We start from the raw sequence: 26,089 nt of genomic DNA, 5'->3' as shown, positions 1-26,089 counted from the left end.
AACATGTTTAAGAGGAACCATGGCAGAACCCCTGGATATAAAAAAGAAACCTCTTCTTTTGACACATCTCTGACAAAGAAGCCAATTAGTTGGCCCTCTCATGGTGCAGACCTGCTCTCGTGTATGCCAGGGAGAGTTTTTATTCCACCACATGAGGACATCTCCCCATGGAGAAATGACATTGATGCTGTGGCTTGAGTTAGGTTATGAGGAAGCGTGCTTCTTATGTGGGAAAGTTGCCACAATGGGCTTGTTTTTAATATTAACCAACAATGGATACCATATAAACAGGGCATTAAAAAAATCCACCTGCTGCAACAAGACCCTTAAAGGAAATTGAACAATAGGTGATATGACTAATCGATTCATGAGGTCATTACCAAAAACATAGTCCTGTTATCGGTTAATGTTGTTTTTTTGCTAATCTGATAGCCTGAATGAGATCAGCAAGAAAATAAAAAGCAGCTGATAAGTTATGCACAACCCAAACTAAGTATGTGCTCATATGAGATCCCAAACTATAGATCTCTTTCACACAGGGAAGGGGGGTCAAAATCTTGGCCATCACCTTAAAACATTTTAGACGGACTTATAGAAGAAGACTAATGGAATTCCAGAGAGAGCACAAGCTTTTAACACATATTAAACCATCACTGTCACAAACATTGGCATTTAACTCCAGCTTTTTTAAATGAGGATGTGAACGACTGTGTGATGGATGCATTAGAGCTGTTGTGGTATTACAGCGGCAAAATCTCAATTTCCCTCTGAAGAGGGACAAATGCGCATAGCACGGCACGCTACAAACCCACAGCAGGCCTCTCGCCACCCACAGCTCAGCGCCTCTCCATCACACACACAACAGCTTGTTCCGTGGGAGTCGGGATGAAATCTGGCTAAAGGCCGCCCAGTAACCCTCCCATCTCTACCAGTGACGGATGGGTGATCTCTGCACTAACCCGGCATTTCATTTCACATGTGCGCATTCTGTCTTATCTCCGACAGTCGATATATCAGGTTGAGCCATATCCAGCGACATTTAAACATCAAAATATTCACAACACGCAAGTTCTCACCAAAATGAGAAAACCCTGCACATCCAGACAATTGTGTAAATCAGATTGGAGCATGTCATTTTGGAACCACCTTTGGAGGAACTACAGTGCCAACCACCATTGAAACATGTGGTCTGGATAGCTCAAATGGAAGAAAATGAGCGCGAGGAAGATAAAGAGAAGGAAAGGACATAAAATAGCGAAGAATGATAGCCAGAGACACAGAGAAAGACAGCAAGAGAGAAAATGACAGGCGCAGTGATTGCAGAAGATACAAGATTTGGGGACAGTGAGTACCGCACATATTCAAAAGAATAGAACTTTATGACCTCTATAGACAACTGACTTTGTCTGTGCCGCTCCGCTGCGCTGGGTCTTAAGGGGACTGTCTTTCAAAAGTTTGTGATGTGGAATTGCAATGCATCATGGGTCATGATGAGTGATGGTCTCATTGCCAGGATTCATGGGCTCGTAATGGGAAGTAAAATGAGAAGAATAGAACGATGTGAAATCCCGTAGGCCAAAACATGATGTAACTTCTGCCTGAAACCTCTGCATTTTTACCTTTTCGGGAACTCATTTGAACCGACTTCAAAAAGAGACATTGCAAGGGCCATGCACTACTAGTTTAGGAACGCTAGATTCTGAACTGATTTATTTGTAACACTTAACAATAAGTTAAGATTCATTTATAATAGTTGATGCAATACATAACATGAAAATGAGGAAGTGTTTTCAACTCAATTTGTACCATAATCACGACTTCAGATTTACCTTCAGCAAATCATGTTCCTTTAGTTTCAGATCACACCTGTCACAAATGAATAATGCAATAATGCAAATAACACCTTGTGGAAACGCAATTAGTCAGTCCAAAGCTTAAGCCTGTAGTTCACACACCTCTCCGAAATCACAAACAGGCACCATCACTCATATCCGATTCATATTTCAATGAGCAAAAGAAAAATGCATCAAACTTTCAACAAGCCAAATAAAGCTCTCAGTGGGGCATCGGGGCCTTCAAAGCCCACGGAGACGATGCATTGTCTCTCCATTACTGATGAGCGTCCCGATTCGTTTCAGGGATGGAAACAGGGCTGACTGAGTAACCACAAAGTCAAAAGCTCATTTTGGAGTCCTTTCACAGAGAAGGAAAAGATGTAAGCCGCTTCTCCCGTTGTGAGGGGAATAAAACAGCAGCCACATCGACAGTGGCATGAATAAATAATGCCATCTTAGAAACAAAGATAGAGTGAAGGATGGATAGAGGGGTAGTGAGAGCGATGGAAAAAGTTTAAAACACAAGGTTTGCATGGCGAGGCCAGAAAAAGAACAATAGGAAAAAGAGGGAGAGTCTACCAGTGACAGTTTGTAGAGAAAGACCAAGCTTGAAAAACTAAAAAAGGGTGATAAAGAGAAAGTTCAAGGGAAACTGGCATGAGGCTGAACAGCTAGGGTTGGAGAGGAATGCCAAAAAATATCCTGCAAGCAGCGTTACAGCATGTCCGAACCAGGCACGACATGGTAGGTTTCCGCAATAAGCAATTTATCTGTTCATACCTAAGGCAAAAGTTTCCGCAATGCGGCACAATAACAGCCAATCAGATCATATTTGGTGATTAATGTACGGAGCAATCTGACGTGACAGTGCTGGAATAGAAACCAAGCGACATGAAAATGTTTTTTTGTTGTTGAAAAAATGTAATGATTACAGTTAGGGGTATAATATACAATATACCGGTTTTGACAATAACTGTGATATAAAAATGTGGGGGCGATTCCGATATCGTGTTAATTCTACACATATTGTAATTTTGCAATCTTTCTACGTTACGATATGTAATATTGCTTCTGATGGCTTCATTTATTTATTTTCTAAAAACATTACGGTAAATGCAGAGCCATGGAGAGAGAGAGTCGCGTCAACTCCGTTGACTCCAATGGAACAGTTTTTTCACAGCAATGGAGGCTCTCAATAGTTCCCGGAAGTTACTAGTAATGCACGGGGCTGCGACTAAACTGAGGTAAACTTCTAACCCATTTAAAGACGAAAGCCGTTTAATGAATAACAAAATGAAATAAAGCATTTAAAGAGAAAACATAACTTCCTGGAACTATCTGAAGGCTCCATGAATCACGTGACGCTCCAGCGTTTTGGACTTCCGTTGGCAGAATGTTCTCTCTCAATGGCTCTGGGTAAATGCTGTGATGACATTGTTATTGTGAATTATTGCCGTTATCAATAATTATCGTTATTGCCACAATACCAGTGTGGTGAAAATCGAACATTGTGACAGCCCTAATATCAATAAAAAATATATTGTTTACGAAAATAGTACTGCTGATGCACTTACACGTTTTTTTAAAGCAAAACTGTAAAATAGATTAATTCAAATAATTTGGTATCGCTCTGATTGAGCTGAAAAAAGCAAAGCAGATATTTAAATATGACATACAACAAATACATAGAATATTATAAATCTATATTACAGCAGCACATCAAAGAGAACATGGGTAATTGACAAAATGTGCAACTTATCATCAATTAAACATTTTTAAACAAATACTGTGACTTAAATGCAAAAGAATGTTTAAAAATGAACACCACCTTCAAACGATCCATAAAAAAAGCAATGTCTCTTTGAAGACTTTGTGTTAGTGACATTTCGGTGTGGGGGAGGCGGTGAGAAGCAGGTGGGTTTAATGAGTTAGTCTCTGGTCTTCCACTGCCATTCCTCACAGGAATAACCTTTACAACTTACGACCATTCCTGAAGACATATTGTGTCCTCTCTCATCTCACCCAATGAAAAAAGACTCTCCTCCAGAAACCCATACGGCAACCTTTCATTTCACCACACATGGCCAGTAGACACATGAAAGCAAATGCCTCACTTCACAAAGCAGGTAGACCAAAGCCGGTTGAAAGCAATAGCCTCTTGTATTGATTTCTTTGTCTTTTATCTAAAGTGGGCTGAAAACAAATTTCCTTCAGCGGCCGGGATACGAAAAACAAGGAACAAACATGCAGCAACAGCACTTTTAACAGAGAGATTCTTACCGCAAGGGTCGCAGATTCACTAGAATCTCTGCCAAAAAGTCAACACTGGATTTATCTAATGAATACAAGTTCGTGTTGGTATTGCGCAAGATTTTTCATAACTGCATGATTTTCAATATACACAATTCATCAAAATAATGCCTTAACTTATGTCTCCATTAGAGTTTCAGAGGAGATCTTAATGTCACAAACTGAACTCAGATTTGCCAAATCAGCAATCAAAAGTCAATATTATTGAACTTCCCAACGAATCTACTCAAATCCAGATTATTTTGTCAAAACATTCATTTTACAGCTCCTTACTCAATGTATTCAAAAAACGTCTCATTTGTATCTATTACATTGTCTCCTAAGCAATTTTAGGAGAAACATCTGAAATGTAAAATTTAAGCTCATACCTAAACGAAACTGTGAATTCTATCAAATATCAACTTATTTTTCCTCTGGGAAGTCACAAAGAGCTAAAGTTAAGAGCTACCAAATAACCCTACAACTATAGTTCTGCGACAAACACTGTTGAGCATTGACATTTAATCGATGAAGAGTGATACTTTCGTTTAACAAAACATAACTGTCTCCCTCTGCTAGCTGTCACTGTATGTATTGATCCAGAAGGGGAAAAAATGCATTTATTATCACTCAAATCCCCAGACCTGCTGGAGCCATAACTTGAGTTCCCTGTGAGAATATAGTGCTGATGTATGAATCATCCACGTCAAATGTTTGGGGCATAAAACAGGGGGGATGGATCAGAACACTGCCGTTTTGTTTCTGGGGACCTGACCCGCTTCTTTGTCGTGAACGAAAATCTCAGGGATTTTTTCACTCGTAAAAGTCAGAGCTCTGAGGCAACAGACCACACATGAGAGTCCAAAAAGAAACTATGGTATTACTGTAGCCTTCTGGGTCACATTCTGCAGAACACTGCCTCTCTAAATCACATGCACAGACAGTTCATAAATGCCCAAGGGCGCTCAGAGAAAGACATAACAATGGACCATTCATTGACCAATCAGAACTTGTCCCCCGATAAGTATCTGGACACTTAAAGGGATAGCGCACCCAAAAAAAAAATGTCACTGTATATTAACCATAATAAACAGCATATTTTCAGACTACTGTCCACATCTTTCCCAAAGGTTGACAAGGTGCTCCAGCACAACCTCCTAAAGTCTTTACCCTGAAAATATGTACTGACAAATACATGACACAAAGGGTTTTCAAACATTCCCGGAGCATTCGCCAATGCATGAATTCGTATACGCGTCGATTTATGACAGCTAGAAAATAAGAAGTGCATTTGCAGGCAGTGATGGACAGCTCAAATTGGGGTTCGCTATGTGGAGGTGACAGTACACGATTCCATGTCCTTTCTGCAGCTCACCGGCAGAAAATTGGGAAATAACAGAGCTGTCACACTCGTGCCATTGAGCATTCATTAAGTAAATCATCTCTCGGCCTCCCTCTCGTTTCTTCATTTCATCCCCCTCCACGACTCAGCCCTACCTCAAACAACCTTTGTTAATACAGTATGCGTAACAGAGGGTCTTTGCTGACTGAGCGAGGAATTCGAAAGAATTTCGACAGGCGCGCATCACCGCTTTATTCTGCGGGTTAAGGCAATTATCGAAAAAAGTCATTTGGGTCAAGCGTTATAAAACCATCAAATGACTACAGACAATGATGATGTGTTAACAAGCCTTTCGCATAGTTGGTCTTCGGAGATTAAAAGAAACTCACGAGGCCGCTTGCAAGTTGGGTTTGAGATATAGCGGCTGCTGGAGGTGCTCAGCAACAATGTTGGGATGCGTTCATTTTTCTCAAATTCACTTTCCCAACGTGTAAAAGTGCGATTCTTGCATTATATTTGAGAGTAAAAAAAAACAAGTACAGTAAATAGAACAAATATGCACACAATGTTATTCCTAACTGAAATGCAACGCTTTAAATTTGACAAGTAACACGCTGCGTTATTCGAAAATTTGTTATGCGATTGTGTGACCTGCATTATTCTAAACACACTATACTCAAATCTCCTTATTAACTGCAGAGAACTCTATCATTGTAAATTATGCATGGACCACGATACCGGGTACAGCAACCAAAGACACAAAATGCATTGTTCCCATTTGCTGAACACGGCCTACTTAAGAAGATTTACAGCCTGCTGTGGATGAACAGAAGAACCCAATCTATCTTCAGCAGTATGACGGTGGATGGGTCTGAAGGAACAAACAATGAACTTATGAAATGAGGTGTTTAATCAGAAGATCGCAGAACTTACATGTAACGCAGGTGGGGGTTCTTAGCAAACGCTCGTGGCTGAATCACACGCAGGTTGCAGTTCACAATGCTCCTGGAATACAAATGATAAACGTGCGTTAGTTATTTAGCAAAACAATGACGTGACTTTTTTCCAAGCTCGGCTGGGTTCTGTTATGACCAATGGTCCCTCTACTAAGTGATGTACACTTTGGTTCAAAAGTTTTGGGTCATTTGACAGAAATGTTAGTTACAATCTTAAAAATGGTTTATTCTGAAAGCGTATTCTCAGATGAAACAAAACATTTTAGATATCTTTTTTTAATCATTTTATTTCATTTTTTATAGACAAAAGTTTAATTGTGCCCAGCACATTGATTTATTTAATCAGAAAACTAAAGTTTTATTTAAAAATAAAAGAAAATGCATGACTTTGATTGAATAATAAAGAAAAGCAAAGGAGTCCGTGACCAAATCTGCTAAAATCTGCTATAATATAACATATTTTGATTTAATCAAAATTTTCTTTAGTCTAAACATAGTAAGTATTTTAATAATTGTTTGTTGTTGTGATGAGCTTACCATCATTCTAACATGTAAATATATTACTATATTTATTTACACAAACAGAAAATATTAACAATAATGCATGACCTTGGTTGTCAAAATGACTCAAAATGTTCTGTACTGTTTGTAAATACAATTACTTTGTCATTATCTCACTATTTAATCAAACCTACATTATAACTGCACATGATTCCTGACAGTTTTACTTCCTTTACTTCAATAGACATGCGAAAGGTCCTCGGTTGAAACGCTGCCCATTCAATTACCCCTGATTCAAGAAATCTCCGCTGTTTACCACATCATTTTCAGGCTGCCCTCAACAGTGAATTATGTTTTTGTCTGTGTAGGAAGCAACACCAGAAGTGCACGGACGTGCGTGTGCGCAGCTCAGAGGGAACACTGTCAAATATGCGAAACCAATGCAAGACTGTAACCATGGAAACCTTAATGCTACTTGTACTACACAAAAAACATCAACCACCTGTGGAAAAGAACAATTAGGTTATGCTAATATCAAATGCATCGCTAGGTTGCTCTGATAAGCCTTAAACATCATGAAAAGACCTAATTTAAAGCAAATGGTGGAGGTAAGCTGGTTAAAAGGAGTGTGAAGGACCAGTTCACGTTCATCATTTTTAATGGATGTGACAGCGGCGAAGAGCTAACCGGGCCGCTAATTGCCTAGCCGGCTAGCAGCGGTGTCAGATGGGGAAATGTGGAAGTAAAGGTAGAAAAACATCATCTAATCTTCTCTTACAATCTATCTTCTCTCCTCAAGGAATGCCATTAGGGGCAAAATATCATCAAGAGCCTGCATCCGTGCTCCCGGAGTTATTTACCCAGGCTGCAGGAATCAATTATGTATATTGAAGACATTTTTTCCTGAAATGTTTATTTGCACGAGTACCCTCGTCTCTTGTCATTACAGGCATGTGACTGAGCGAACACATCAAAGTATTGCTTTTTAGCATCAGGTTGGAGAAAAAACACGATGCTAAACATGAATAATCATCTCATTCTGACTGGAATGATTGTGAAAAAGATCCATTGACTTGAATACTCAGACTTCAATTATTCCTTTATTTAAAAGACAAGAGCTTTTAGGAGGTTCCCTTGCACTGCTTGCATTTTGTCAATCTGAAGTCATTGAACAGTCAAACGTCACTTTAAGGACAAAAACGACTAAGAATAAATGTTGCCAGCTGATAACTTTGTATCTTTGCATGCACTGTCTGTTTAAAATTGCTACAACATGTATCTGGAAATACCAAATTATACTTTCCATCATTTGATGAATAACTAGTGCAATCCGTATTTTTTTATTTAAAAATAAAGAAAAATAAACAATATTCAAAACACTTACAATGCCATAGAACCATGACTAAATGGTTCCATAAAGAACCTTTAACATCTGAAGAACGTTTCGGTTTCACAAAAGGTTCTTTGATGTGAAAAGGCTGTCACGATTATGAAATTTGGCTGACGATTAATTGTCTAATAAATCATTGTGATTATGACGATTAATTTATTCAGCTTTGAAACGACCATATTGTTCTGAATATAAAGCCTATGTTCTTTTTTTTGGAAATACATATTAAAAAATTGGGTCATCATACTTAAGGTTTAGGCTTTACCTGTCAATAATACAACCGCCAAATACTTGTAAATTAAATGCATTGATCAGGAGTGAATTGAAGCCACCATTAAGATGCTATCAGTCATAGAAAAGCTTCTAGTCTGTTTTTTTCTCACTTGCGAGACTACAATACAAGTTTACTTCTATGTTAATGAGATTTTGGTAGACTGGTTTTCACACTGAAATAATATTAAATTGTACTGCAGGTTATTTGTATGGTATATGCTTTAGTTTTTTTTTAAGTGATGGTGTTGTGGTGGTACATTTTACAAGTATTACCATGCTTTAGTTACAATATATACAATAAAATATGCAATATGCAGATGCACTACAGCTCCCCCTAGTGTCTTCTATAGAGATGCGATGATCTGAATCCATCGCGATGAGGTCAAACAATCGATAAATAATCGTGACAGGCCTAATCGCTGGGAAGCTTCTTTTGTTGCAAATTTACTTTATAAAAGTGTACCTTACTCGGATTCATAACAGTAAACTAATAATAATAATTTTAAGCTGTCGGGTACAATTTTGTGGGAAATGTCATTTCGACATCATTTGACCACATAAAAATACATACATAAAGTCACCTGCAGTTTTATGTTTCAAACAGAGATGGCGATATAGAGGCGACATGTTTTGTTAATGTGCATTGCACTTGCTTAATTTACATAAAAATGAGTCCTGTTTGCACTAAAAATCACAATCAAGTAATTTTTAAAACCTTGCACGCGCTGTACTAGATTGCAAGTTTGAATTTCACCCAGCGGCTCAAGTTTGACTTCACATTCATTTCTATTAACATGCATTAGAACGCATAGAGTTCTTTAATTCACTGGCCAAGACCGGAGGAAATTTCACAAGCTCTAAGCTTAATGTGACCACACCTTCACTGTGAGAAAAAACCCAGATCCTTCTCAGCCCAGCAGTCTTTCTTAATTGGCAGACTGTGATCAGGTACTGCCACGTCCCCTCAAGTCAAAGTACAAGTAGGAAGTAGCTTTGTGCGGATGGGAGTTAACAACTAATGAGAACCTTATTAATCATTGCTCAAGGTCTTCATTAACAGACAGAGCAGTGAAAGAAAGGGGTGGAGGGGTTCGTGTGGAGGAGGAGGAAGCCCTACTTATGTTGAGCCAGGTGGAGAGGAGACGGTTTAAAGTATGGTCACAGCTGACTGGATGAGGTAAAGCGAGTTAGCCTCCATCTCGTGACCAGATGGAGGATGTTAGGGGGTATAATTAAATTTTCTGGCTACTTCAGCGGCATTATTTGATCATTTTAAAGCAGGCCTCGGGGAGCCACTTTTTATGTGAGGCTAGGAAAGAATTTTGATGCTGCTATGAAATTCGTCGTGCTAGCATGCTAGCACTCTACGGATGTCACATCAAAAAGGAATATCTTTGGGAATTTTACTTTTGGTGATTTGAAGTGTGGCGACGTCGCTATTTTGGTATGCTTGTTATCATGGCAGAACCATCGGCGTGTTCAGTGGCTAAGTGAGATTAGCGATGTGCTAATAGAGGGTGTGCCCATTACGTCACTTACAGTCTCTGAAGCCCAGTGTACAGCTCCATGTCCACACCCGTCAACGTCTGCAAACCGGACCAGTTCTCAATATGTCTGTAAAAGAAATCCAGAATAGAGATTCAGAATATGTTCATGTAGAAAGTACATAGAAAGTATTTAATAAAATGGGAGAATGATTAAGAACATTTCAGTGATTCCTGCTGGTGTGTTAAGATGGTAGATGTTTTTTGGGACATAGTAGGCCTAACTGGATTCTAGCTGGTTCTTGGTTGATGTAAGATGATCAATGGCTGGTTGACCAGCAAAACCAACAAAAACCAGTTTGACCACCAGCTTGGATCACATAGAAACCCATCAGCACGTTTTTATCGGACAAACAAGATAGAAGTGAAATGAAAATTATTTCTGTAAGACCGTAAGACACCAATCACTACTCCAAGGTTTAAACTGAAAATGAACATTTAAGAAAGCCAAAACAACCTTTCACTCCATCCTTAAATATAAAAATAGAACATGTTCATGATTTGTATTTAAGTGGCTCGATATTCATGCCAACGGATGACTGAAATAACCAGACCTCTTCATAGCAGCTGTGATGAGAGCCAGCTGGCTTCATCATTTCAGAGTATACGAATTAGCACCCATTACAACACACAGTCTGATTAATAAATGTTTTCAGAAGTTTCGCCAACGCCGTAACTATGTTTCTAGAAGTTTCCCCCGCCGTTTCGCCACCTCAAACACTGTGGGCTTCCTCTGCTAAACACTGATAAACACAGACGCTCGTGAGACAACTAGGAAATTCAAAGTGAAATGAGACTTCCTGTTCTGCGCTTCGTGTTCTTTTAATGGAACATTCAGCTGCAGTTTTCTTATGGCTGTCATTTTAATGTTTATCCATTCAACCTCTATCATTCAGACAGAATCAGTCATATGCTAAATAAAACCAAAAATTGAGCCTAGACAGAGAGTACAGGCCAGCCTTAAAGATTAAGAAGCACAGAGAGATTGTAAATATAAGACATTCTGTCCCGCTCTGGATGACGGGCATATTTTTCCATTCAAGAGACTTATTTCATTGTTTAATGCAAACGGATAAAGGGGTTTTAAATGTATTTTTGGAAAAGCTGACATTCAAAGCATGCATTCCATACATGTACATTCAATATGGCTATAGTATTCCTAGTAACGGATTCTGGGTAATTTGGTTTCAGATTGAAGACAAACAGAAACTCTTGTCAAATCATTGCATTCCGTGGGATGCGGTTTTGGAACCCTTTAGGTTTGAACGACTTTCCTGGCTGCAGAAACGTATTTTCTAGTGCCAATGACTGTTGAGATATGAGGCTACAACTGCAACCAAGCATCTGTCTTCAGAACTCCAATGTGCAACAGAGAAAAATCTGAAGATATTACAACTATACTGTAGATGGACAGTGTGACCCACAGACCATCAATATGATTCAGTTTCATATCCAGATCATTTCTGTTCTTTAGTTAAGCTGAACTGCAAGTATATCTTGAATTCGAATGCGTCGTTTATTCACATGGAATAGATTACATATTGCTTTTGAGGTTGCATCATCCAAATCATTTTAGAAATTTTCTGAGTTCTTATACCGTATTTTTTATCTGTCAGAATGATGGAAACGGAATGATCTGTCAAGGTTTATGTTCTGGCCCTATTTTAGAAATGCCTCCGTGAAATAACATTTTAATGTAATACAAAGTTTTACTGTAGACTAAAAATTGTGTCCAAACTGATTGCAGCGCAACTGCGTCAGAAAACAAAAATGTATTAGCATTTATACCTGGATTTTGAAGTGCTGTCCCTTTGAGATCCAATCCCTAAATCAACATGTTAATGCCAAGTGTCAACAGACTGTTAAAAAGAGAAGCAATCCTGTAACAACCGAATAAAATCTTACCAACTTTTGCCCGCAAGCACAAAAACACAGACACGAATTGTATCCCAGGGCACCTAGTTCACCATTACTGCTCTCCCTAATCATGTTCACATTTCTGACTAGTTTAAATTACCCACGATGCAATTACACCTAACCTAATGAGAAAGCATTTAATTGAGGAGAGGACTGCCACACACCCCAGAGAGTTTCTGACTCATGCAAATGCACGCACATGCAGTTTGCTGTCGTGGAAACATGGCCCCACCGCTTTCCCCGTCCTCTAACGGGAACGTCCGCCTGGCACCTGCCGGCTGGTGACAGGCAGCCTATTCGGGCTGGGGAGGCCATTTTGCGACGCTCCTAAAGGAGTCACAACTGGAGGAGTCTTAATCACTTATTTATCTCTGGCACTTAACGCCGAATGATTTAAAACTTCTGGGATTTGCCATCGTGTCATGCTCTCGATTCTGTCAGTTCAATCATTCACTGGCTCAGGCTCTTCTCTCTCTATCTGTCTCTCGATCACTCATTCTCTCTCTCTCTCCCTCACACACAGACATACAGACACCCAGACGTTGTTTTTCTTGACACGCCGCGTAGCCAGCAGCTGCACGACATGCATTTCCAATAGCTGTGCCCAGGAAATTACAAGCCGCCCTCCATCTGTTGCTGGCATCAGGTTTTCTGAGCTTGGCTTGCACATATTTACATCAGCCGTAGAAATGTATCAATGTAACCATAACTTGAACATGCCTTTGATCTGTGTGTTCATGTATGTGTATGTAGGAGTACGTTGGTGTGCTTTGGTGGATTTAGGATATTAAAAGAAAAACTGTCCTGTCCTGATGGTTAAAATGCAGGTGACATATTTATTTGTCTAATAGTAAGTGACATTTACAGCAGGGGTAGTGTTCTGAGAGTTACACATGTTACCAGCTAACAGAATAAGACTATTATCATACGTATTTTAGTGCATGTCAGAATTTCTTTCAGCACAACAGATTTTGCAGACTGGGCTTAAATTAGTAGTTGAAGACTGAGAAGGATCGAAGTTTGGCGGGTGGCAGGTGGTGATTGACTAGATGCATCTGAAAGTGTGCACTTGTTTTTTTCTCCCCTGTAACTAATTGACAGATCGACTAATTGATGGCTGCATCGATCGCGTTGTGCGGTTTCTAAATGACCAGTAATGAGTCAGAGAGGTCGATCCAGAGTGTCTGGAGAACAGGTACCTGTAGTAGATATCCTGTGGCCTCACACTCTTAAATTACAGACCAATTTGTCTCTCTTCAGTCGTCGCGTTCATGCATTTTTTTGGGGGGGGGACGAGCGTGCATAAAGCAATCTTGTAAACGCACGTAAGCATTCATGAAATGTAGGTGTTTTACAGCAGTTTTACAGTTTTACATTCAAGATTCCTCAGACGGATGCTGAATAATTTCAATTTCAGCACGGCTTCTTGTTTGTTTGGCGAATTTTAGAATTTACTTTATAGTCAAGCTGACATTTTATAGGCAAACTGACACTTTATGACATGCGTTCTCATAAAATGTGAAACTGTTACAGAGGAAGCTCAAATTCATTTAAAACGGCTGTTTAAAATGCTGTCATTGCTATTGTAAAAGAAAGTTGAGTTTTCTTGGCTCATATTCATTTCCAGCCATAAAAAGCACTTGTTTTCTAATTTTAGAGCAAAACTTTATATATACTTAACATTACCACTTCAATTCTTAAAGGGATACTCCACTCAAAAATGAAAATTCTGTCGTCATTTACTCAACCTCAAGTTGTTCCAAACATGTATAAATTGTTTTGTTCGGATGAACACAAGATATTTGTAAAGATGTTAGCAACTGACATTCATGGGACACCATTGTCTACCATAGGAAAAATTATTTTATCATTTTTTCTTTTGTTGAATTTTGAAGAATTTTGGAAAAAATTTGGATTTTAATTGTTCCTATTATGGTAGTCAATGATGTCAGAGAAATGTCAGTTGCCAACATTTTTACAAATATCTTTCTTTGTGTTCAGCACTTAGAACAAAGACATTTATACAGGTTTGGAACAACAAAACATCAATGTCTCTATGTCAAAAACCTTGTGCCTTTTAACCAATCGGATTCTCTGAGACAGTTGGGTCAAAACATTGCTTCAATTTGCATGTATATGACCTCATATCACCCTACATATGACAAGCGGCAAAAAAACCTGACCTCTAATCCTCTTTATAACAAATTGCTGATGGAAACTTTTCCACAGGAGGATTTCTTCTTACATTAAAATCTACTTTTGACCTCAGTTTGAAAGCTAGTTGGTGCTTCCTCAGGCAACAGAACAGATTGCACTATGAATGGCTAAGCAAGGACAACATCACATCAAATCCCAAAACTCCAAACCCATCTACTTCCATCTGTAAAAAAGATTCTCAACGGGAGACACTAGTCTATGTTTCAAAAATATTCCAGCATTTGGAGATATGCATACTCACTGTTTGATGTAGGGACCTGAGAGATTGGAGGACTGCCAGCTCTAAATCTTCCCTTCAATTCAACTTTAGGTGAGTTAGGAATACAAAGCCACGGTGAGTTACTGAACCATTCCAATAATTAACTTCATGTTGGGACACACCGGCGTACCGAGATCTGACAGGCCCGGAAAACAATATATATATTTTTTTTTTGTCGCTTTCTTTTCTGTCGTCGACATGACAGATGTGCAGCCGGAGCTGTAGGAGTCCGTATCATTTATTTTACACATCAATGACCCAAGCCTGAAAGAAAAGGAAATCTTATTTTCTGAAAATAAAGGAGAACTGTTGGGAAAACTGCTTAAGACAGTAAACCAACGCATGCTATGATATAAACAAATAAACTCAATACAACCACATTTCTTTAGCTGTTAAGATTGATGGCATACGATTGCCCAATCTGTTAAAAGTTTCCTTACATACAGAGAAAAAAAAGCAAATGCAAGAAGCAAGGGCAGTTTTGAGGTCAGTGGATATTTGGGACTGATATTTGGAATGTTGCATCCACAGATATTTTGCCTAAGATAAAATATAGCAATATGATAAACTATAATGAAAATGTTACAAAAGCAGGGAGACTTTAAGAAGAAAATCTTTAAATATTACAGGAGCAAAAACTTTTAAAGAGTTTCTGTTAAAATGTGCATTAATATAAACTAATAAAAAACTATATATTATTTGTATATTTAATTGCATATTGTAAGATAACCTATAAAAACAGGATTTACATTTTTATAAAAAAATAAATAAATAAACAGGCCTACATTTTAATAAAAAATAAAACACAATGTTAAAAATGTTAGTACCATTTTTTTTTTAATATAAAAATGCTAATGGTTAGGCAAGAAAACATGTTAAAAACAGAGTTAAACAAGGTGCTACAAAACAATCTTGACAATAAAGGGAGAGAAACAAAATAAAAGCTGTATTAAAGATCTTCTGTGGAACACATTAAGATATTTTGAAAAATGTCTAATTTGTCTTGGAAGTCAACAGGATTCAGTGTTGTTTGGTTACCAACATTCTTCAAAATATCTTCTATGTTCTGCAGAAGAAAGAAACTCATACAACTTTGGAATGACATGAGGGTGAGTAAATGATAAAATAATTGTTATTACTGCCTGAACTATTCCTTAAAATCCTAGAAATCCAACCCTGGTGCCACCCACGACCAATAATCTCACCTCAGCTGGGTGCAAACATTATGGCCCGAAACCAGCCGGGCAGCTCGCACTACCTCTTAAATAAAGCTTTAGAAGAAACACAGGACACTTTTTTCTCCGAGACCCCTGCGGCAGTCCGTAAGGCTAAGCTGAAGACCCCGAGAAGGCAAGGGAGGTAGAGAAAGGTGCAGAAGAGCCGAGGGAGGTCTTCTGGCCTTTTCTTTTTCTCTCTCTCTCTCCCACCCTCTCATCGCAGCGGTGGAGCTTACACCTCTCACTCGTTCGCTCTGCTGTACTCTGGAACCCGCAGTTTTTAAGACTGGTTTTGCTACCGCCTACAGAACTAGCCTACAGGAAGAAAGATAAAAAGGCCCATCACAGAGGCTCATCTCTCCCTGGTTTACAAAGGAAAAGCAATCTAATCCTTGTTAGGTTGTACGTGTAGTCTAAATGTTGTGATTGAGAGTAAACGCAGTTGTCAGGTAGGGTAAATATCTGGAAACTGAGCTCGCACAATTTTTTATACAGGGTACATTAGCATATTGCTTTTATCCCAGCTCTGCTTCATGGATCAACGAGCACTCAGCAACATGAGGTACCACGTTGTTCTGCTGAGTCTGCAGTTTGCACTAATCCGACCCGAGGTTGTAAAAACAAGCATGTATTTGAAAGCAACGATGTATCTTCATCTCATATTTCGCTGTGTTTGTTGCACCAAACATGCTGCTTTAAGACAAAAGCGATTAAATAAAATGACATCTGTACCGTATGCGGCAAAACTGGATTTGAAATTCAGCATGTTAAACATTGTCAATCAAAAACAAGTGTTCTTAACCAATGCCTGAAACAAAATGGCATAAAGCAATATACTGTACACTATTAAAAAATAAAGGTGCTAAAAATGGTTCTTTGCAGCGATGCCATAGAAGAACCATTTTTGGTTCCCCAACAAACCTTTTAGTCAAAGGTTCAATAAAGAACCATTTTCTTACCTAGTCTAAGCTAGTCCGTTTTCCACGACTTTTGTGGAACAAAGTTTCTGTGGATGTTAAAGGTTCTTTATAGACTTCTTCGGATGATGTAAACAATGCGGGTCCAACCTGTTTCATGTTTTAACATTAAACAAACGTTTGAAAAAATACAACCAACATTTATAACCGAATCAAAAATGTTAATTGGATTTCTTTAAGATTTTATTATATATAAGATTAAATAAGATTCATATTATATTAAAAAAGGAAATTTTACATTAGATTACATCTGGCAAAGTGGTCTATAGAACCAAGTAGCCAGACAAGCAAACTGAATTTTCAGAAGTGTATAATTTAAACATATTAAAGCTAATATAGTTTGTGATGTACAGCTAAGAAATATTGTGTGTGTCAAAATATTAAACACAAAACGGAGGTACGTGTTAAACCCCAGAAATAAAAATAATCATGTTTTTCTAAACCTGCATTTAAAAAAAGGTGCTTCATGATGCCATTTAAAGCACCATTTTTGGCTAAATACAATAGTTCCATAAAAACCTGTATCATCTAAAGTACCTTTGTGTTTCACAAAAGGTGTGCTTTGTAGTAATGAGAACCTTTGAGTGAACGGTTCTTTCTGGAACCAAAAATGGCTCTTCTATGGCATTATATCACTTCTTTTAAGAGTGTTTGCTCTTTTTTCTATGGGACAGATATTTGAAAAAAAATTCCACACAACAATTTCAGGTAACACTTTACAATAAGGTGCTATTAGTTAACATTAGTAAATGCATTAGCGAACATTAGCCAACAATGAACAATTTAGTTTTCCAGCATTTATTAATCCTTGTCAATGTTAGTTCACGTCAATACAGTTATTCATGTTAGTTCATGGTGCTTTAACTAATGTTAACAGTGACAACGTTTGTTTTTAATAATGTATTAGTAAATGCTGAAATTAACATGAATTAATATTAATAAATGCTGTAGAAGTATTGTTCATGGTTAGTTCATGTTAGCTAATGCCTTAACTAATTGTTAAGAAATAGCACCTTATTGTAAAGTGTTACCCAATTTCATTATGCTTACAGTATGTCTGTCAAGATGTCACCTTGAAGATTTTTAAAACTTGACACAAGGTTCTCATTGGTCAACAGCTCCCTACATTTCTTTTTTCCTCTACCCTGTAATTCACAGCATTCTCTTATGCAGCTATAGTAAACTGTAGCGTGGAGGCAATGCTTCATCTCAGTGTCACTAGGCTAAACTGTCCCTCTAACTGAAACACACTTGTGTTATACCACTACGTTTGTAAGTGGGAACAAAGATGCTCTTCAGTCACTTTTATTTCTAAAACAGCTGTATGAAGATTATTCAATATTTCTCCATTTGTGTTGAAAAGAAATAATAACGGTATACTCATTTAAAGAAAATGGTGATTCACTGGCACCCAATGACAGGGAAGCTTCCATCAAAATGCATTGAAATCGCCTACACTGAAAGAAAAAAGCTTTACCTTTGAATGCAGATGCATCCACAAATAAGAAACCTTTCCTCATTCATGCAGTCCCATTTAATGTTCGGGGCCGCTGTGTAGGCTACGGAGAATATGAAAAGATGGTTGTCATGGAAACTCTTCTTTTGTTTGAATATTAGCATCCTGTTAGATCTTGCAGAAACGCAGAACACACAGACTTGAACCCTAGAAAAACAGCCAATTCGGAATGACGAAAAAAAAGTATGCAAGAGAAAGAATATTTCCGTCTTTTCATGCACTTACCAAATATTTCTGGATCTCTTTTTTTTGCCACAGCATTTCATCTCAATTGACTCGAGGGTGAACAATTTTGTTCAAAAAGAAAATGAGTAAAATGCAAAACAGTGCATGTAAAATATGTGTTTTATGGAAGTGATATTGCGGAGATCTGGCAACCCTGATGTAAAAAAATGAAAGAGCTGAACACTAGTGAACTGAACAGCTTTACTCGCAGGTAAACTTGCACTTAATCGTGTCTAGTAAATACAAGATGAATCAGATTTACAACATTAAAATGATGTTAAATGCTTTTTTAACAAAGCGTAAAAAAACGACCTGAAAAATAAACAGACAGAAACCACGCTAAGATAAAAAACTGCGGAGCATGACAGCATGCGAGACATTACGTCAGCAGGAGAAAATCTCTCAGCTGCTGCACAATTCTCAGGTGGCCGAAATTACCTGTCGGGTGGGTCGTCCACAGTTCAGGGGCGCCAGGCTGCGGGTCTGGGCCGAGTGGAGTAAAACACAGACTGCAAACTGGATTAAAATGACCCTGTGTTGGCATCGGCGTTTTCGTTGACGATGAAATGGTTCAGAGCCATGTTGTGCTACTATAGGCAGTCTGTCAGAAGAAAATAGGCGATCATGTCCTTCTGGCGCCCAGCCATATGAGCCCAGGAGAAAGAAAATAAAGGCCTGCCACTGCTTAGGGGGAAATTATGGGTTTCAAGCACCTCCCATCTGCGAAGCCTGATAAATAGCGATCGAAAGAGAAACTTTCGCCAGACGTGCTTGAGGAACTTATTTGCTGCACCCTCTAAATATTATTGAATTTATAGCACTATGATTGGGCTTCATGAGCTGGCCACTGCATATTTCATCTCCGGGTCTTTTATAAGATTTGTATAATATACGCATGTTATCTCACAAAGTCAATGAATCAAATCTCCTATAAAACAAGATAATAACATTTGGAAAAAAATCATGAATGTATTTCCTTGAAGCTATGGCCTTGTAATATAGCGGTATAGTATCATAAATGTCACCAACTTGCTTTGCAACAATGCGAACGGCCCAAAACCATCACAGGGGAAGGCTTTATGTTGACAACATGTTGCTCTGTTCTTTAAAATAAAATTTTAGTACCATCCTCATGAGGTAAATCTTTAGAGAAAGCTCTGACATAGTTCTCGCTTTCTTTTGATTTGAAAGGTTTCCCATTTAAATGATTGAATTCACTGGTTTTCTGATCCAGCTTTAGTAACATTTAGCGTGTATGCATCATAATGCTTCGTTTCTGTGTCGCTGGGCTAAACTGCCCTTCTAACGGAAGCCCGCTAGCGTTCTCATGTTTTACTTTCTCTCCGATTTCAGAGATAGGTTTGTCAATGCGAACAAAGCTCTTTAGTCACTTTTAAGTCTAATAACGTGTCAGACACTGTAGTCTCACTCGAGTCTCTACCCAGCGGGCCGTGATTTATTTGAAGTCGCACTTCAAACGGCGACTTGCCTCTGGTGAGGCTAATATATGCAATGTCCAGTGTCATTGTGATTTCTGCAGATTGGAAATGAGAGCTGGCATTACTGTTCTGCTGGCCGAAGAGCTGTTTCACTGTAGCTAATGTTTGAAATGAACATTAAACCCAATTACTGTTCAGGCCCGAGAAATCAAAGAAAAAGTGTAAAAACATTCTCATTAGCGGGAGCACATGACATTGTTTAATCCTCATTAAGGACTTGTGGCGGTTCAAAAATACATTATGGTAATATAAGAAAAGCTTCTAAAGTTTCCAAGCAAATCTTAGAATTGAATTTACGGTGGTATGTTTGCAAATTCTGGCCACCTTTCCATGGTGTTTCCCTGTTCAAAGGATACTGGGATAGGCTCCAGCACTACCCTACGGAGAATAAGCGGTATAGAAAATGGATGTCTACGGCTTTGTTCCAAAACCTGGTGAGCTGCCCACCTAATTGAAATGCAACCTCATATATGACTAATCTGGAATGCTCTACATTGGTTGAAACTTTGTATCAAATACTGATCTATTTAGAAATATTTTCCACAGATAAAGATAGTCTCAACCTCAGATGTCACATCCACAGACTGTTGGATGAGCATCTGATGCATAAGGAATATAGAAATGAAAACACTTTCAAAGTTTGAAAGTCATCATCTGATTGGTTGAATTCTACATGATTTTCAGGAGATGAGCTGACTTTACATGTCACGCCCTTAAACATGATGCTGAACAAAATAAATTATATCTGAATAATGCATGCACATTGGATACAAGTAGTGGCTAAAAAGTCTATTATGAATTACTTCAAACAATATTGTATTCATATTTTTCAGTGTTGAATGAATTAGAAAAACATTTATTATGAATTCTCTCACTTTATTTGCATCTAAAGCTCATCTAAAAGGCATTCTGCGATTGTTTTTTCTGTAAAGCACATATGCACGGCTCTCTCTTTGGCCAACACACGCCTTCTTACGCACACTGCTTCCAATAGAAGCTGATGAGATTTTGGAACAGATATACTGTATGACTTTTCCCCTTCAACACCAGCTGCTATATCAGATCAAATCTGAATCTGTTGAGTAGCTTGAATTTAATGTATCACAATTAATATACAATTAAATTGTTATATTAGAACCAAACACAGACCGGAAGCTAACTTTGAGCCAGGCGAATCAAAACAATCATTTTCATTAGCTTTACAAAATTCTCAGGGCTCTTGAAATTAATTAGCATTGTTTTTAACCAGCACTGTAAAAAAAGATTGTATTTTAACAGGAAAAAACCTTAATATTTTACTGTAATTTTTTCTTTTTTTTAAATTGTATACAAATTTCATTAAAATTACAGACAATTATCTGTTAATTAATAACCCACATATTATTTTACGTGTTAAGACAATAATAACAAATTACATGTTTTTCTTGTTTTTGTAGAGAAAAAATACTGTAATATTTATACAGTATTTTTACTGCTTTCTTAAGTAACATACAAATTTATGTAAAATTATGATAATTTTCTGTAATTAAATTTGTTGCTCATTATATAAAGGTTTATTTCTGTACAAATAATTTAACGGTTTTCTTCCATATTTTTAAGTCAGATCTTAGTTTTTTTATTAGTGTATATGCATATTTTTACGTTAAATTTTTTAGCAAACTGTTTAGTTAGGCTACAGTACATTTAAACAATACACAGTCAAAATTACAAAGCTGCACTACTCTTGAGGTTGGAACTTTCATGTTTCCTGAAAGTGATATGACAGCCCCGTTGAAAAAAACAGCATATGCTGGTTAGGTATGTTTTGAAGCATGGTAGCTGGTTTAAGCTGAGAACCAGCCGGTTGCATAAAGCACCTTAAGTGTAATTTTGCCTTAAGTGTGTCCTTAAGTATACCTTAAGTTTTACTAAAGTTATTCTCCTATTGTCTTCGGTAAAGGGAAATCACCTCTAAAGTGTCATACTTAAGGGAAAAAATTAAGCTGCTTTATGCAACCGGGCCCCGCACATGACCAGCTCAAACCAGCTACCATGCTTCAAAACATACCTAACTACAGTAGCATAAGGCTGTTTTTTTCAACAGGGAGAGAAAGCACATGGCAGTAAACATGACAAAAGTTGCAATAGTCTAGCCAACAAAAACATGATTAATGATAATCATTAATAAATTCATTTTTTCTCATATCATGAATGGCTATGGCCTAACCACTACAGTCCATACATTAAACCTGGTTAGCTCAGAGAGAAAAACCTTAAAGACAGGAGAATGGACTGATTTAAAACTGCAGTTAAAGAAACATATGAAAACAAACGTAATCAGAATAGAACTTTGGAGAATGTGGCCAGAGGCTTAACAGATTTGTTCAAATTCAAGAGGATCATTCTAGGACAATACATCGAGCTGTAAGTTACCATAATGTTAATACATTTAGTAATGATCTTTTCATATAGGCCTGCAGTATGTCATAAGCATCTTGTTTGCTCTTTTGCTATTTTGTAAAAGTAGTGGCTGCATTTTTGTTGATTGTCGTCAGCCCTAATTTTGTTTCATGTAATGGCACTGAAACATTTTATATTTGTGTGCCTGTTTTTTAGAAACCACTTCCAAGCACCAAACGTGTGTATTCATTAAACTTGTACCATACATTAGTTAATTTTATTCATATACTGCAATGAAAACATCTGACCAATTAAATATATAGCAACATTCAAATAAAACTAAACACGTTTATTTTCTTTTAAAAACAACCTATCTTAACTATAGCTGTTGTTACTACACTTGCTATTGGTAAACAGATGTCATTGGTTGACTCCCCGTGCTGCTTTGAGCACGATTGGGTAAACTTACTGTCATTCAGGAAACTAGCCAATTAGAGCTGTTCGCGCCCTTCACTGGTTCATTTTGAACATACGCGAGGAATTGATGTCTGTCAGTTAGTTTCAGTAGTATTGATGGTCCAGTTATATGTAAACAGCGCTGAAGACACGAAGTCGTGTGGAAGTTGCAGGGTGCTGGAGAATAATCACACGCATTAACAGCTTTACCAGCAGAAGGTAAAAACTTGTTTTTGTATTTTCGTCTAGTGTGATGCTAATCGTGATTAGCGATATTAGCACTAACTTCAATGCTATAACATTCTACATAATATTGAGCTTAAGTAATCTTCCTCTTCTCACACGTGTTTTTCTTTAAGTACACAGAAATATATGATAAGATTTGCCTGGGCAGTACACACACCTGGTAAGTATGTGTAACGTTAGATTTCTTTCTGACTTTCTTTTGCATTCCATTTTAAACACTAATTTCAACAATAACTGTTAATGATAAAACATTTGCTCTCATTTTTTAGATGAAGGGAAGAAAAGCTACCCAGGCACCCAAACTCCATCGGTAGTAAGTGTTTAAACATTCGACCTGAGTATTTGTATTATGTTGTTATTAACAATTGTGTAATATTATGTATGCTTAATACTGTTATAATGTAACTCTGTAACCGTTTGGGTTACGTATTTCTTGGGTTAAAACATAACAAAATAAGGGACTTTTTATTTTCTAACTCTTACAATAACAATCACGTACAGTTAAACATTTACATCATTTGTGAAAGAAAAATTGTCCATTCCTTTAAACTGGTGACTTGTTTTGCTGATTTAATGATGGAAGTTATAAGACTTACATTTAAGTTAGCATTGTAACTTGTTTTCTAACAGTATACTCTGTATTCACATTGCCGTAATGTATAATGATGGCAGATTCAGTCCTTTATCTAACGTTACTACATTGCATATTTGCCACAGACTCATTTACTTTTTTGTGGTATGTTTTTACTTATGGTATGATTTACTTATTCTGACAGTTTGATGTTTGTCCAAATATACTATCAAAACTTCCTCCGATACCTTTTTGTGACCCTGTGTAAATGTTTTCAACACCACTTGAAACTGTTGTATTTCTCCAGGATTAAAAGTTTGTTTTATAAGAATTTGATGAATGTATTGTATGGGGATGTACTTTTTATTTATTTATTATATTCAACCATTTGTTTAAAGCATATACTGTAATTCTGTACTGTAAAGAAGTCAATCATTGTGTATTTCGAGTGTACATTTACAAATTATGGTGATTGTGTTCATATGATTAATATGTTTACCTAAATAAAATGTTATTCTACAATGCTAAACATGTGTTTTTCATTTTATTGACAGTATCTGACTAGTAATTCATGGCCAATATCTGTAAAGTTACAGAGCATTTACTGTATTAAAAGTATTTGACTGAAAATTTTCAGGAAAGAAACTGTAAAATAACAGTGTTTTTCTGCAGAACATTAGTACTTTCACATAGTTTAAAGAGGTTTATCATTATAATTCAGAAAAAAAGCATAAAATAACAGTATTTTTCTGTAAAACCTTATGTGCAGTCACTTTATTGAAGGTGTTTGATCGTAATAATTAAGGAAAAGTCTGTGAAATAACTGTGTTTCCCTGTAAAACATTTAAAGAAAAATTACGTAAATGTAATGTTTTTCTCCATTATTTGATTTACGGAGTTTCATCTTAATTTTATGGTTTTTGGCTGCCAGTGATTTGACCGTTTTTTTACGATATTTTTTTTTACAGTGAGCGCGACGCCTCAATAACATGTGCATGGCGCAAACGATGCACGCTTCCGCTGCCGGCGCTCAATGCCAACTGCAACCCGTCTCTGGCAGCGACTGGAGCGAAATCTTGAATCTGATCTGCATTAAAAGCATAAAACAAGCTTATTAAGTCGATCTTGCTTAATAAGCGCGATGGGGAGAAACGCATCTCTGGCTGGCTGACAAGAGCTTAAGCGGGTGGTCTGGTGGTAAAGCTGGATGGCAAACGGCATCGATGGCAAACCACACACACATACACATGATGACTGGATGGCCGCCTCTGCTGCGAGGTAGCCAATCAATGTCACGCAATCCAAATTCAGACAGGGTCCAGCAGGAGATGAGCCATAGGTTTGTGGCAAATTATGCCTTTTTCGTTTATGGAATATGATGGTTGTCAGAAGCACAGAATAGATTCCTCACCTCGAGGTCAGCCGAAGTATGACTGTGCTGTCTGCATCACAAAATACATTATAAACAGAAATCTAACATGAAAAAGGCAACAAAGATTATTTGTTTTTTGATCCTAGAAGTCTTAAAGAGACAGTACACGCAATTATTCAAATTTTGCCAAACATGACTTTCTTATATGGTTTACAGTTTTGACAAAAAAAAACTTGGAATATAACATACAGAATATATGTATCGCTTTTAAAACACTATTTTTGTCATTCTAAAGCTTAACACCCCCAATCCACATTCACTTCTATTTTATACAAAGTAAGAAACCCTTCACCTTTTGTGTTCCGTGCAACAAAGAAATTCATAAGGCTTGAAACGACATGACGACATGCCAGTACAGACAGAATTCTCTTATTTGAAGGACCACCGCAGTTTGTCTCCAATACTATCAATATTTTCTTCACCCTGCCTCCAGAACTTATAAAATCCGGAGCTGTGAGGGGGAAGAGCGATTCAGCGCCGCGTTTTAGCGTGACGGTGGATTAATGTGCGTGTGTGTTTTTGGAGTGGTGGGTGGAAAGAGATGAGTCATAAGAGCAGACACGATCTCGGCGAGTTCCGCAAAATACCCCATCTGGACCCATCGTGATCACACGCCCGCTTACGCATACAGTTGTTGAAAGGGGCCCGACTTGGCTGCGGAGAGCTTGTGATTGAGACGCACCCCGGGTCTGTTCGTAACTCAATACCGTGATTGAAAGCTCGCCGACAGAGCCCGGCCACCTTTAAATGATTGATGGCACCTACAGACTAGCAAGAAGACATTGTCAGCGCTGCGTAAGCTTAGATTTGATAGAGAGCTACCTTTGACCTCCCAAACCCCTTTATATTGTATCTGATTCATACTAGTCTAAGCTGATCCTTTCAACGGGGTTCTAGTCATTTAGTGAGGTATGTACAATTTTTACATTTTTGTTTTAGATTATGGACTGCTGAACATTTCTAACTATAAACCCATTTGACTTCAAGGAATAGTTCATCCAAAAATGAAAATTCTTTTATCATTTACTCACCCTAAGCTGTATGACCA

At 37.6% G+C, this 26,089-nt stretch overlaps 1 protein-coding gene across 1 annotated transcript in view; it reads right to left on the bottom strand.

The window, feature by feature from the left end:
* The window catches only part of ntrk3a (neurotrophic tyrosine kinase, receptor, type 3a), a 165,300-nt gene that overhangs the window by 122,435 nt on the left and 16,776 nt on the right, over positions 1–26,089 (bottom strand). Inside the window, exons 2-3 of the mRNA XM_057329253.1 lie at positions 10,126–10,200; positions 6,400–6,471 (exon numbers count right to left, since the gene is read on the bottom strand). Coding sequence (XP_057185236.1) covers positions 6,400–6,471; positions 10,126–10,200 — 147 coding nt within the window. The remainder of the gene's footprint in view (positions 1–6,399; positions 6,472–10,125; positions 10,201–26,089) is intronic.

Source organism: Triplophysa rosa, linkage group LG3, assembly GCF_024868665.1.
Source record: "Triplophysa rosa linkage group LG3, Trosa_1v2, whole genome shotgun sequence".
Lineage (NCBI taxonomy): Eukaryota > Metazoa > Chordata > Actinopteri > Cypriniformes > Nemacheilidae > Triplophysa > Triplophysa rosa.
This window is presented reverse-complemented; position numbering and strand designations above follow the sequence as displayed.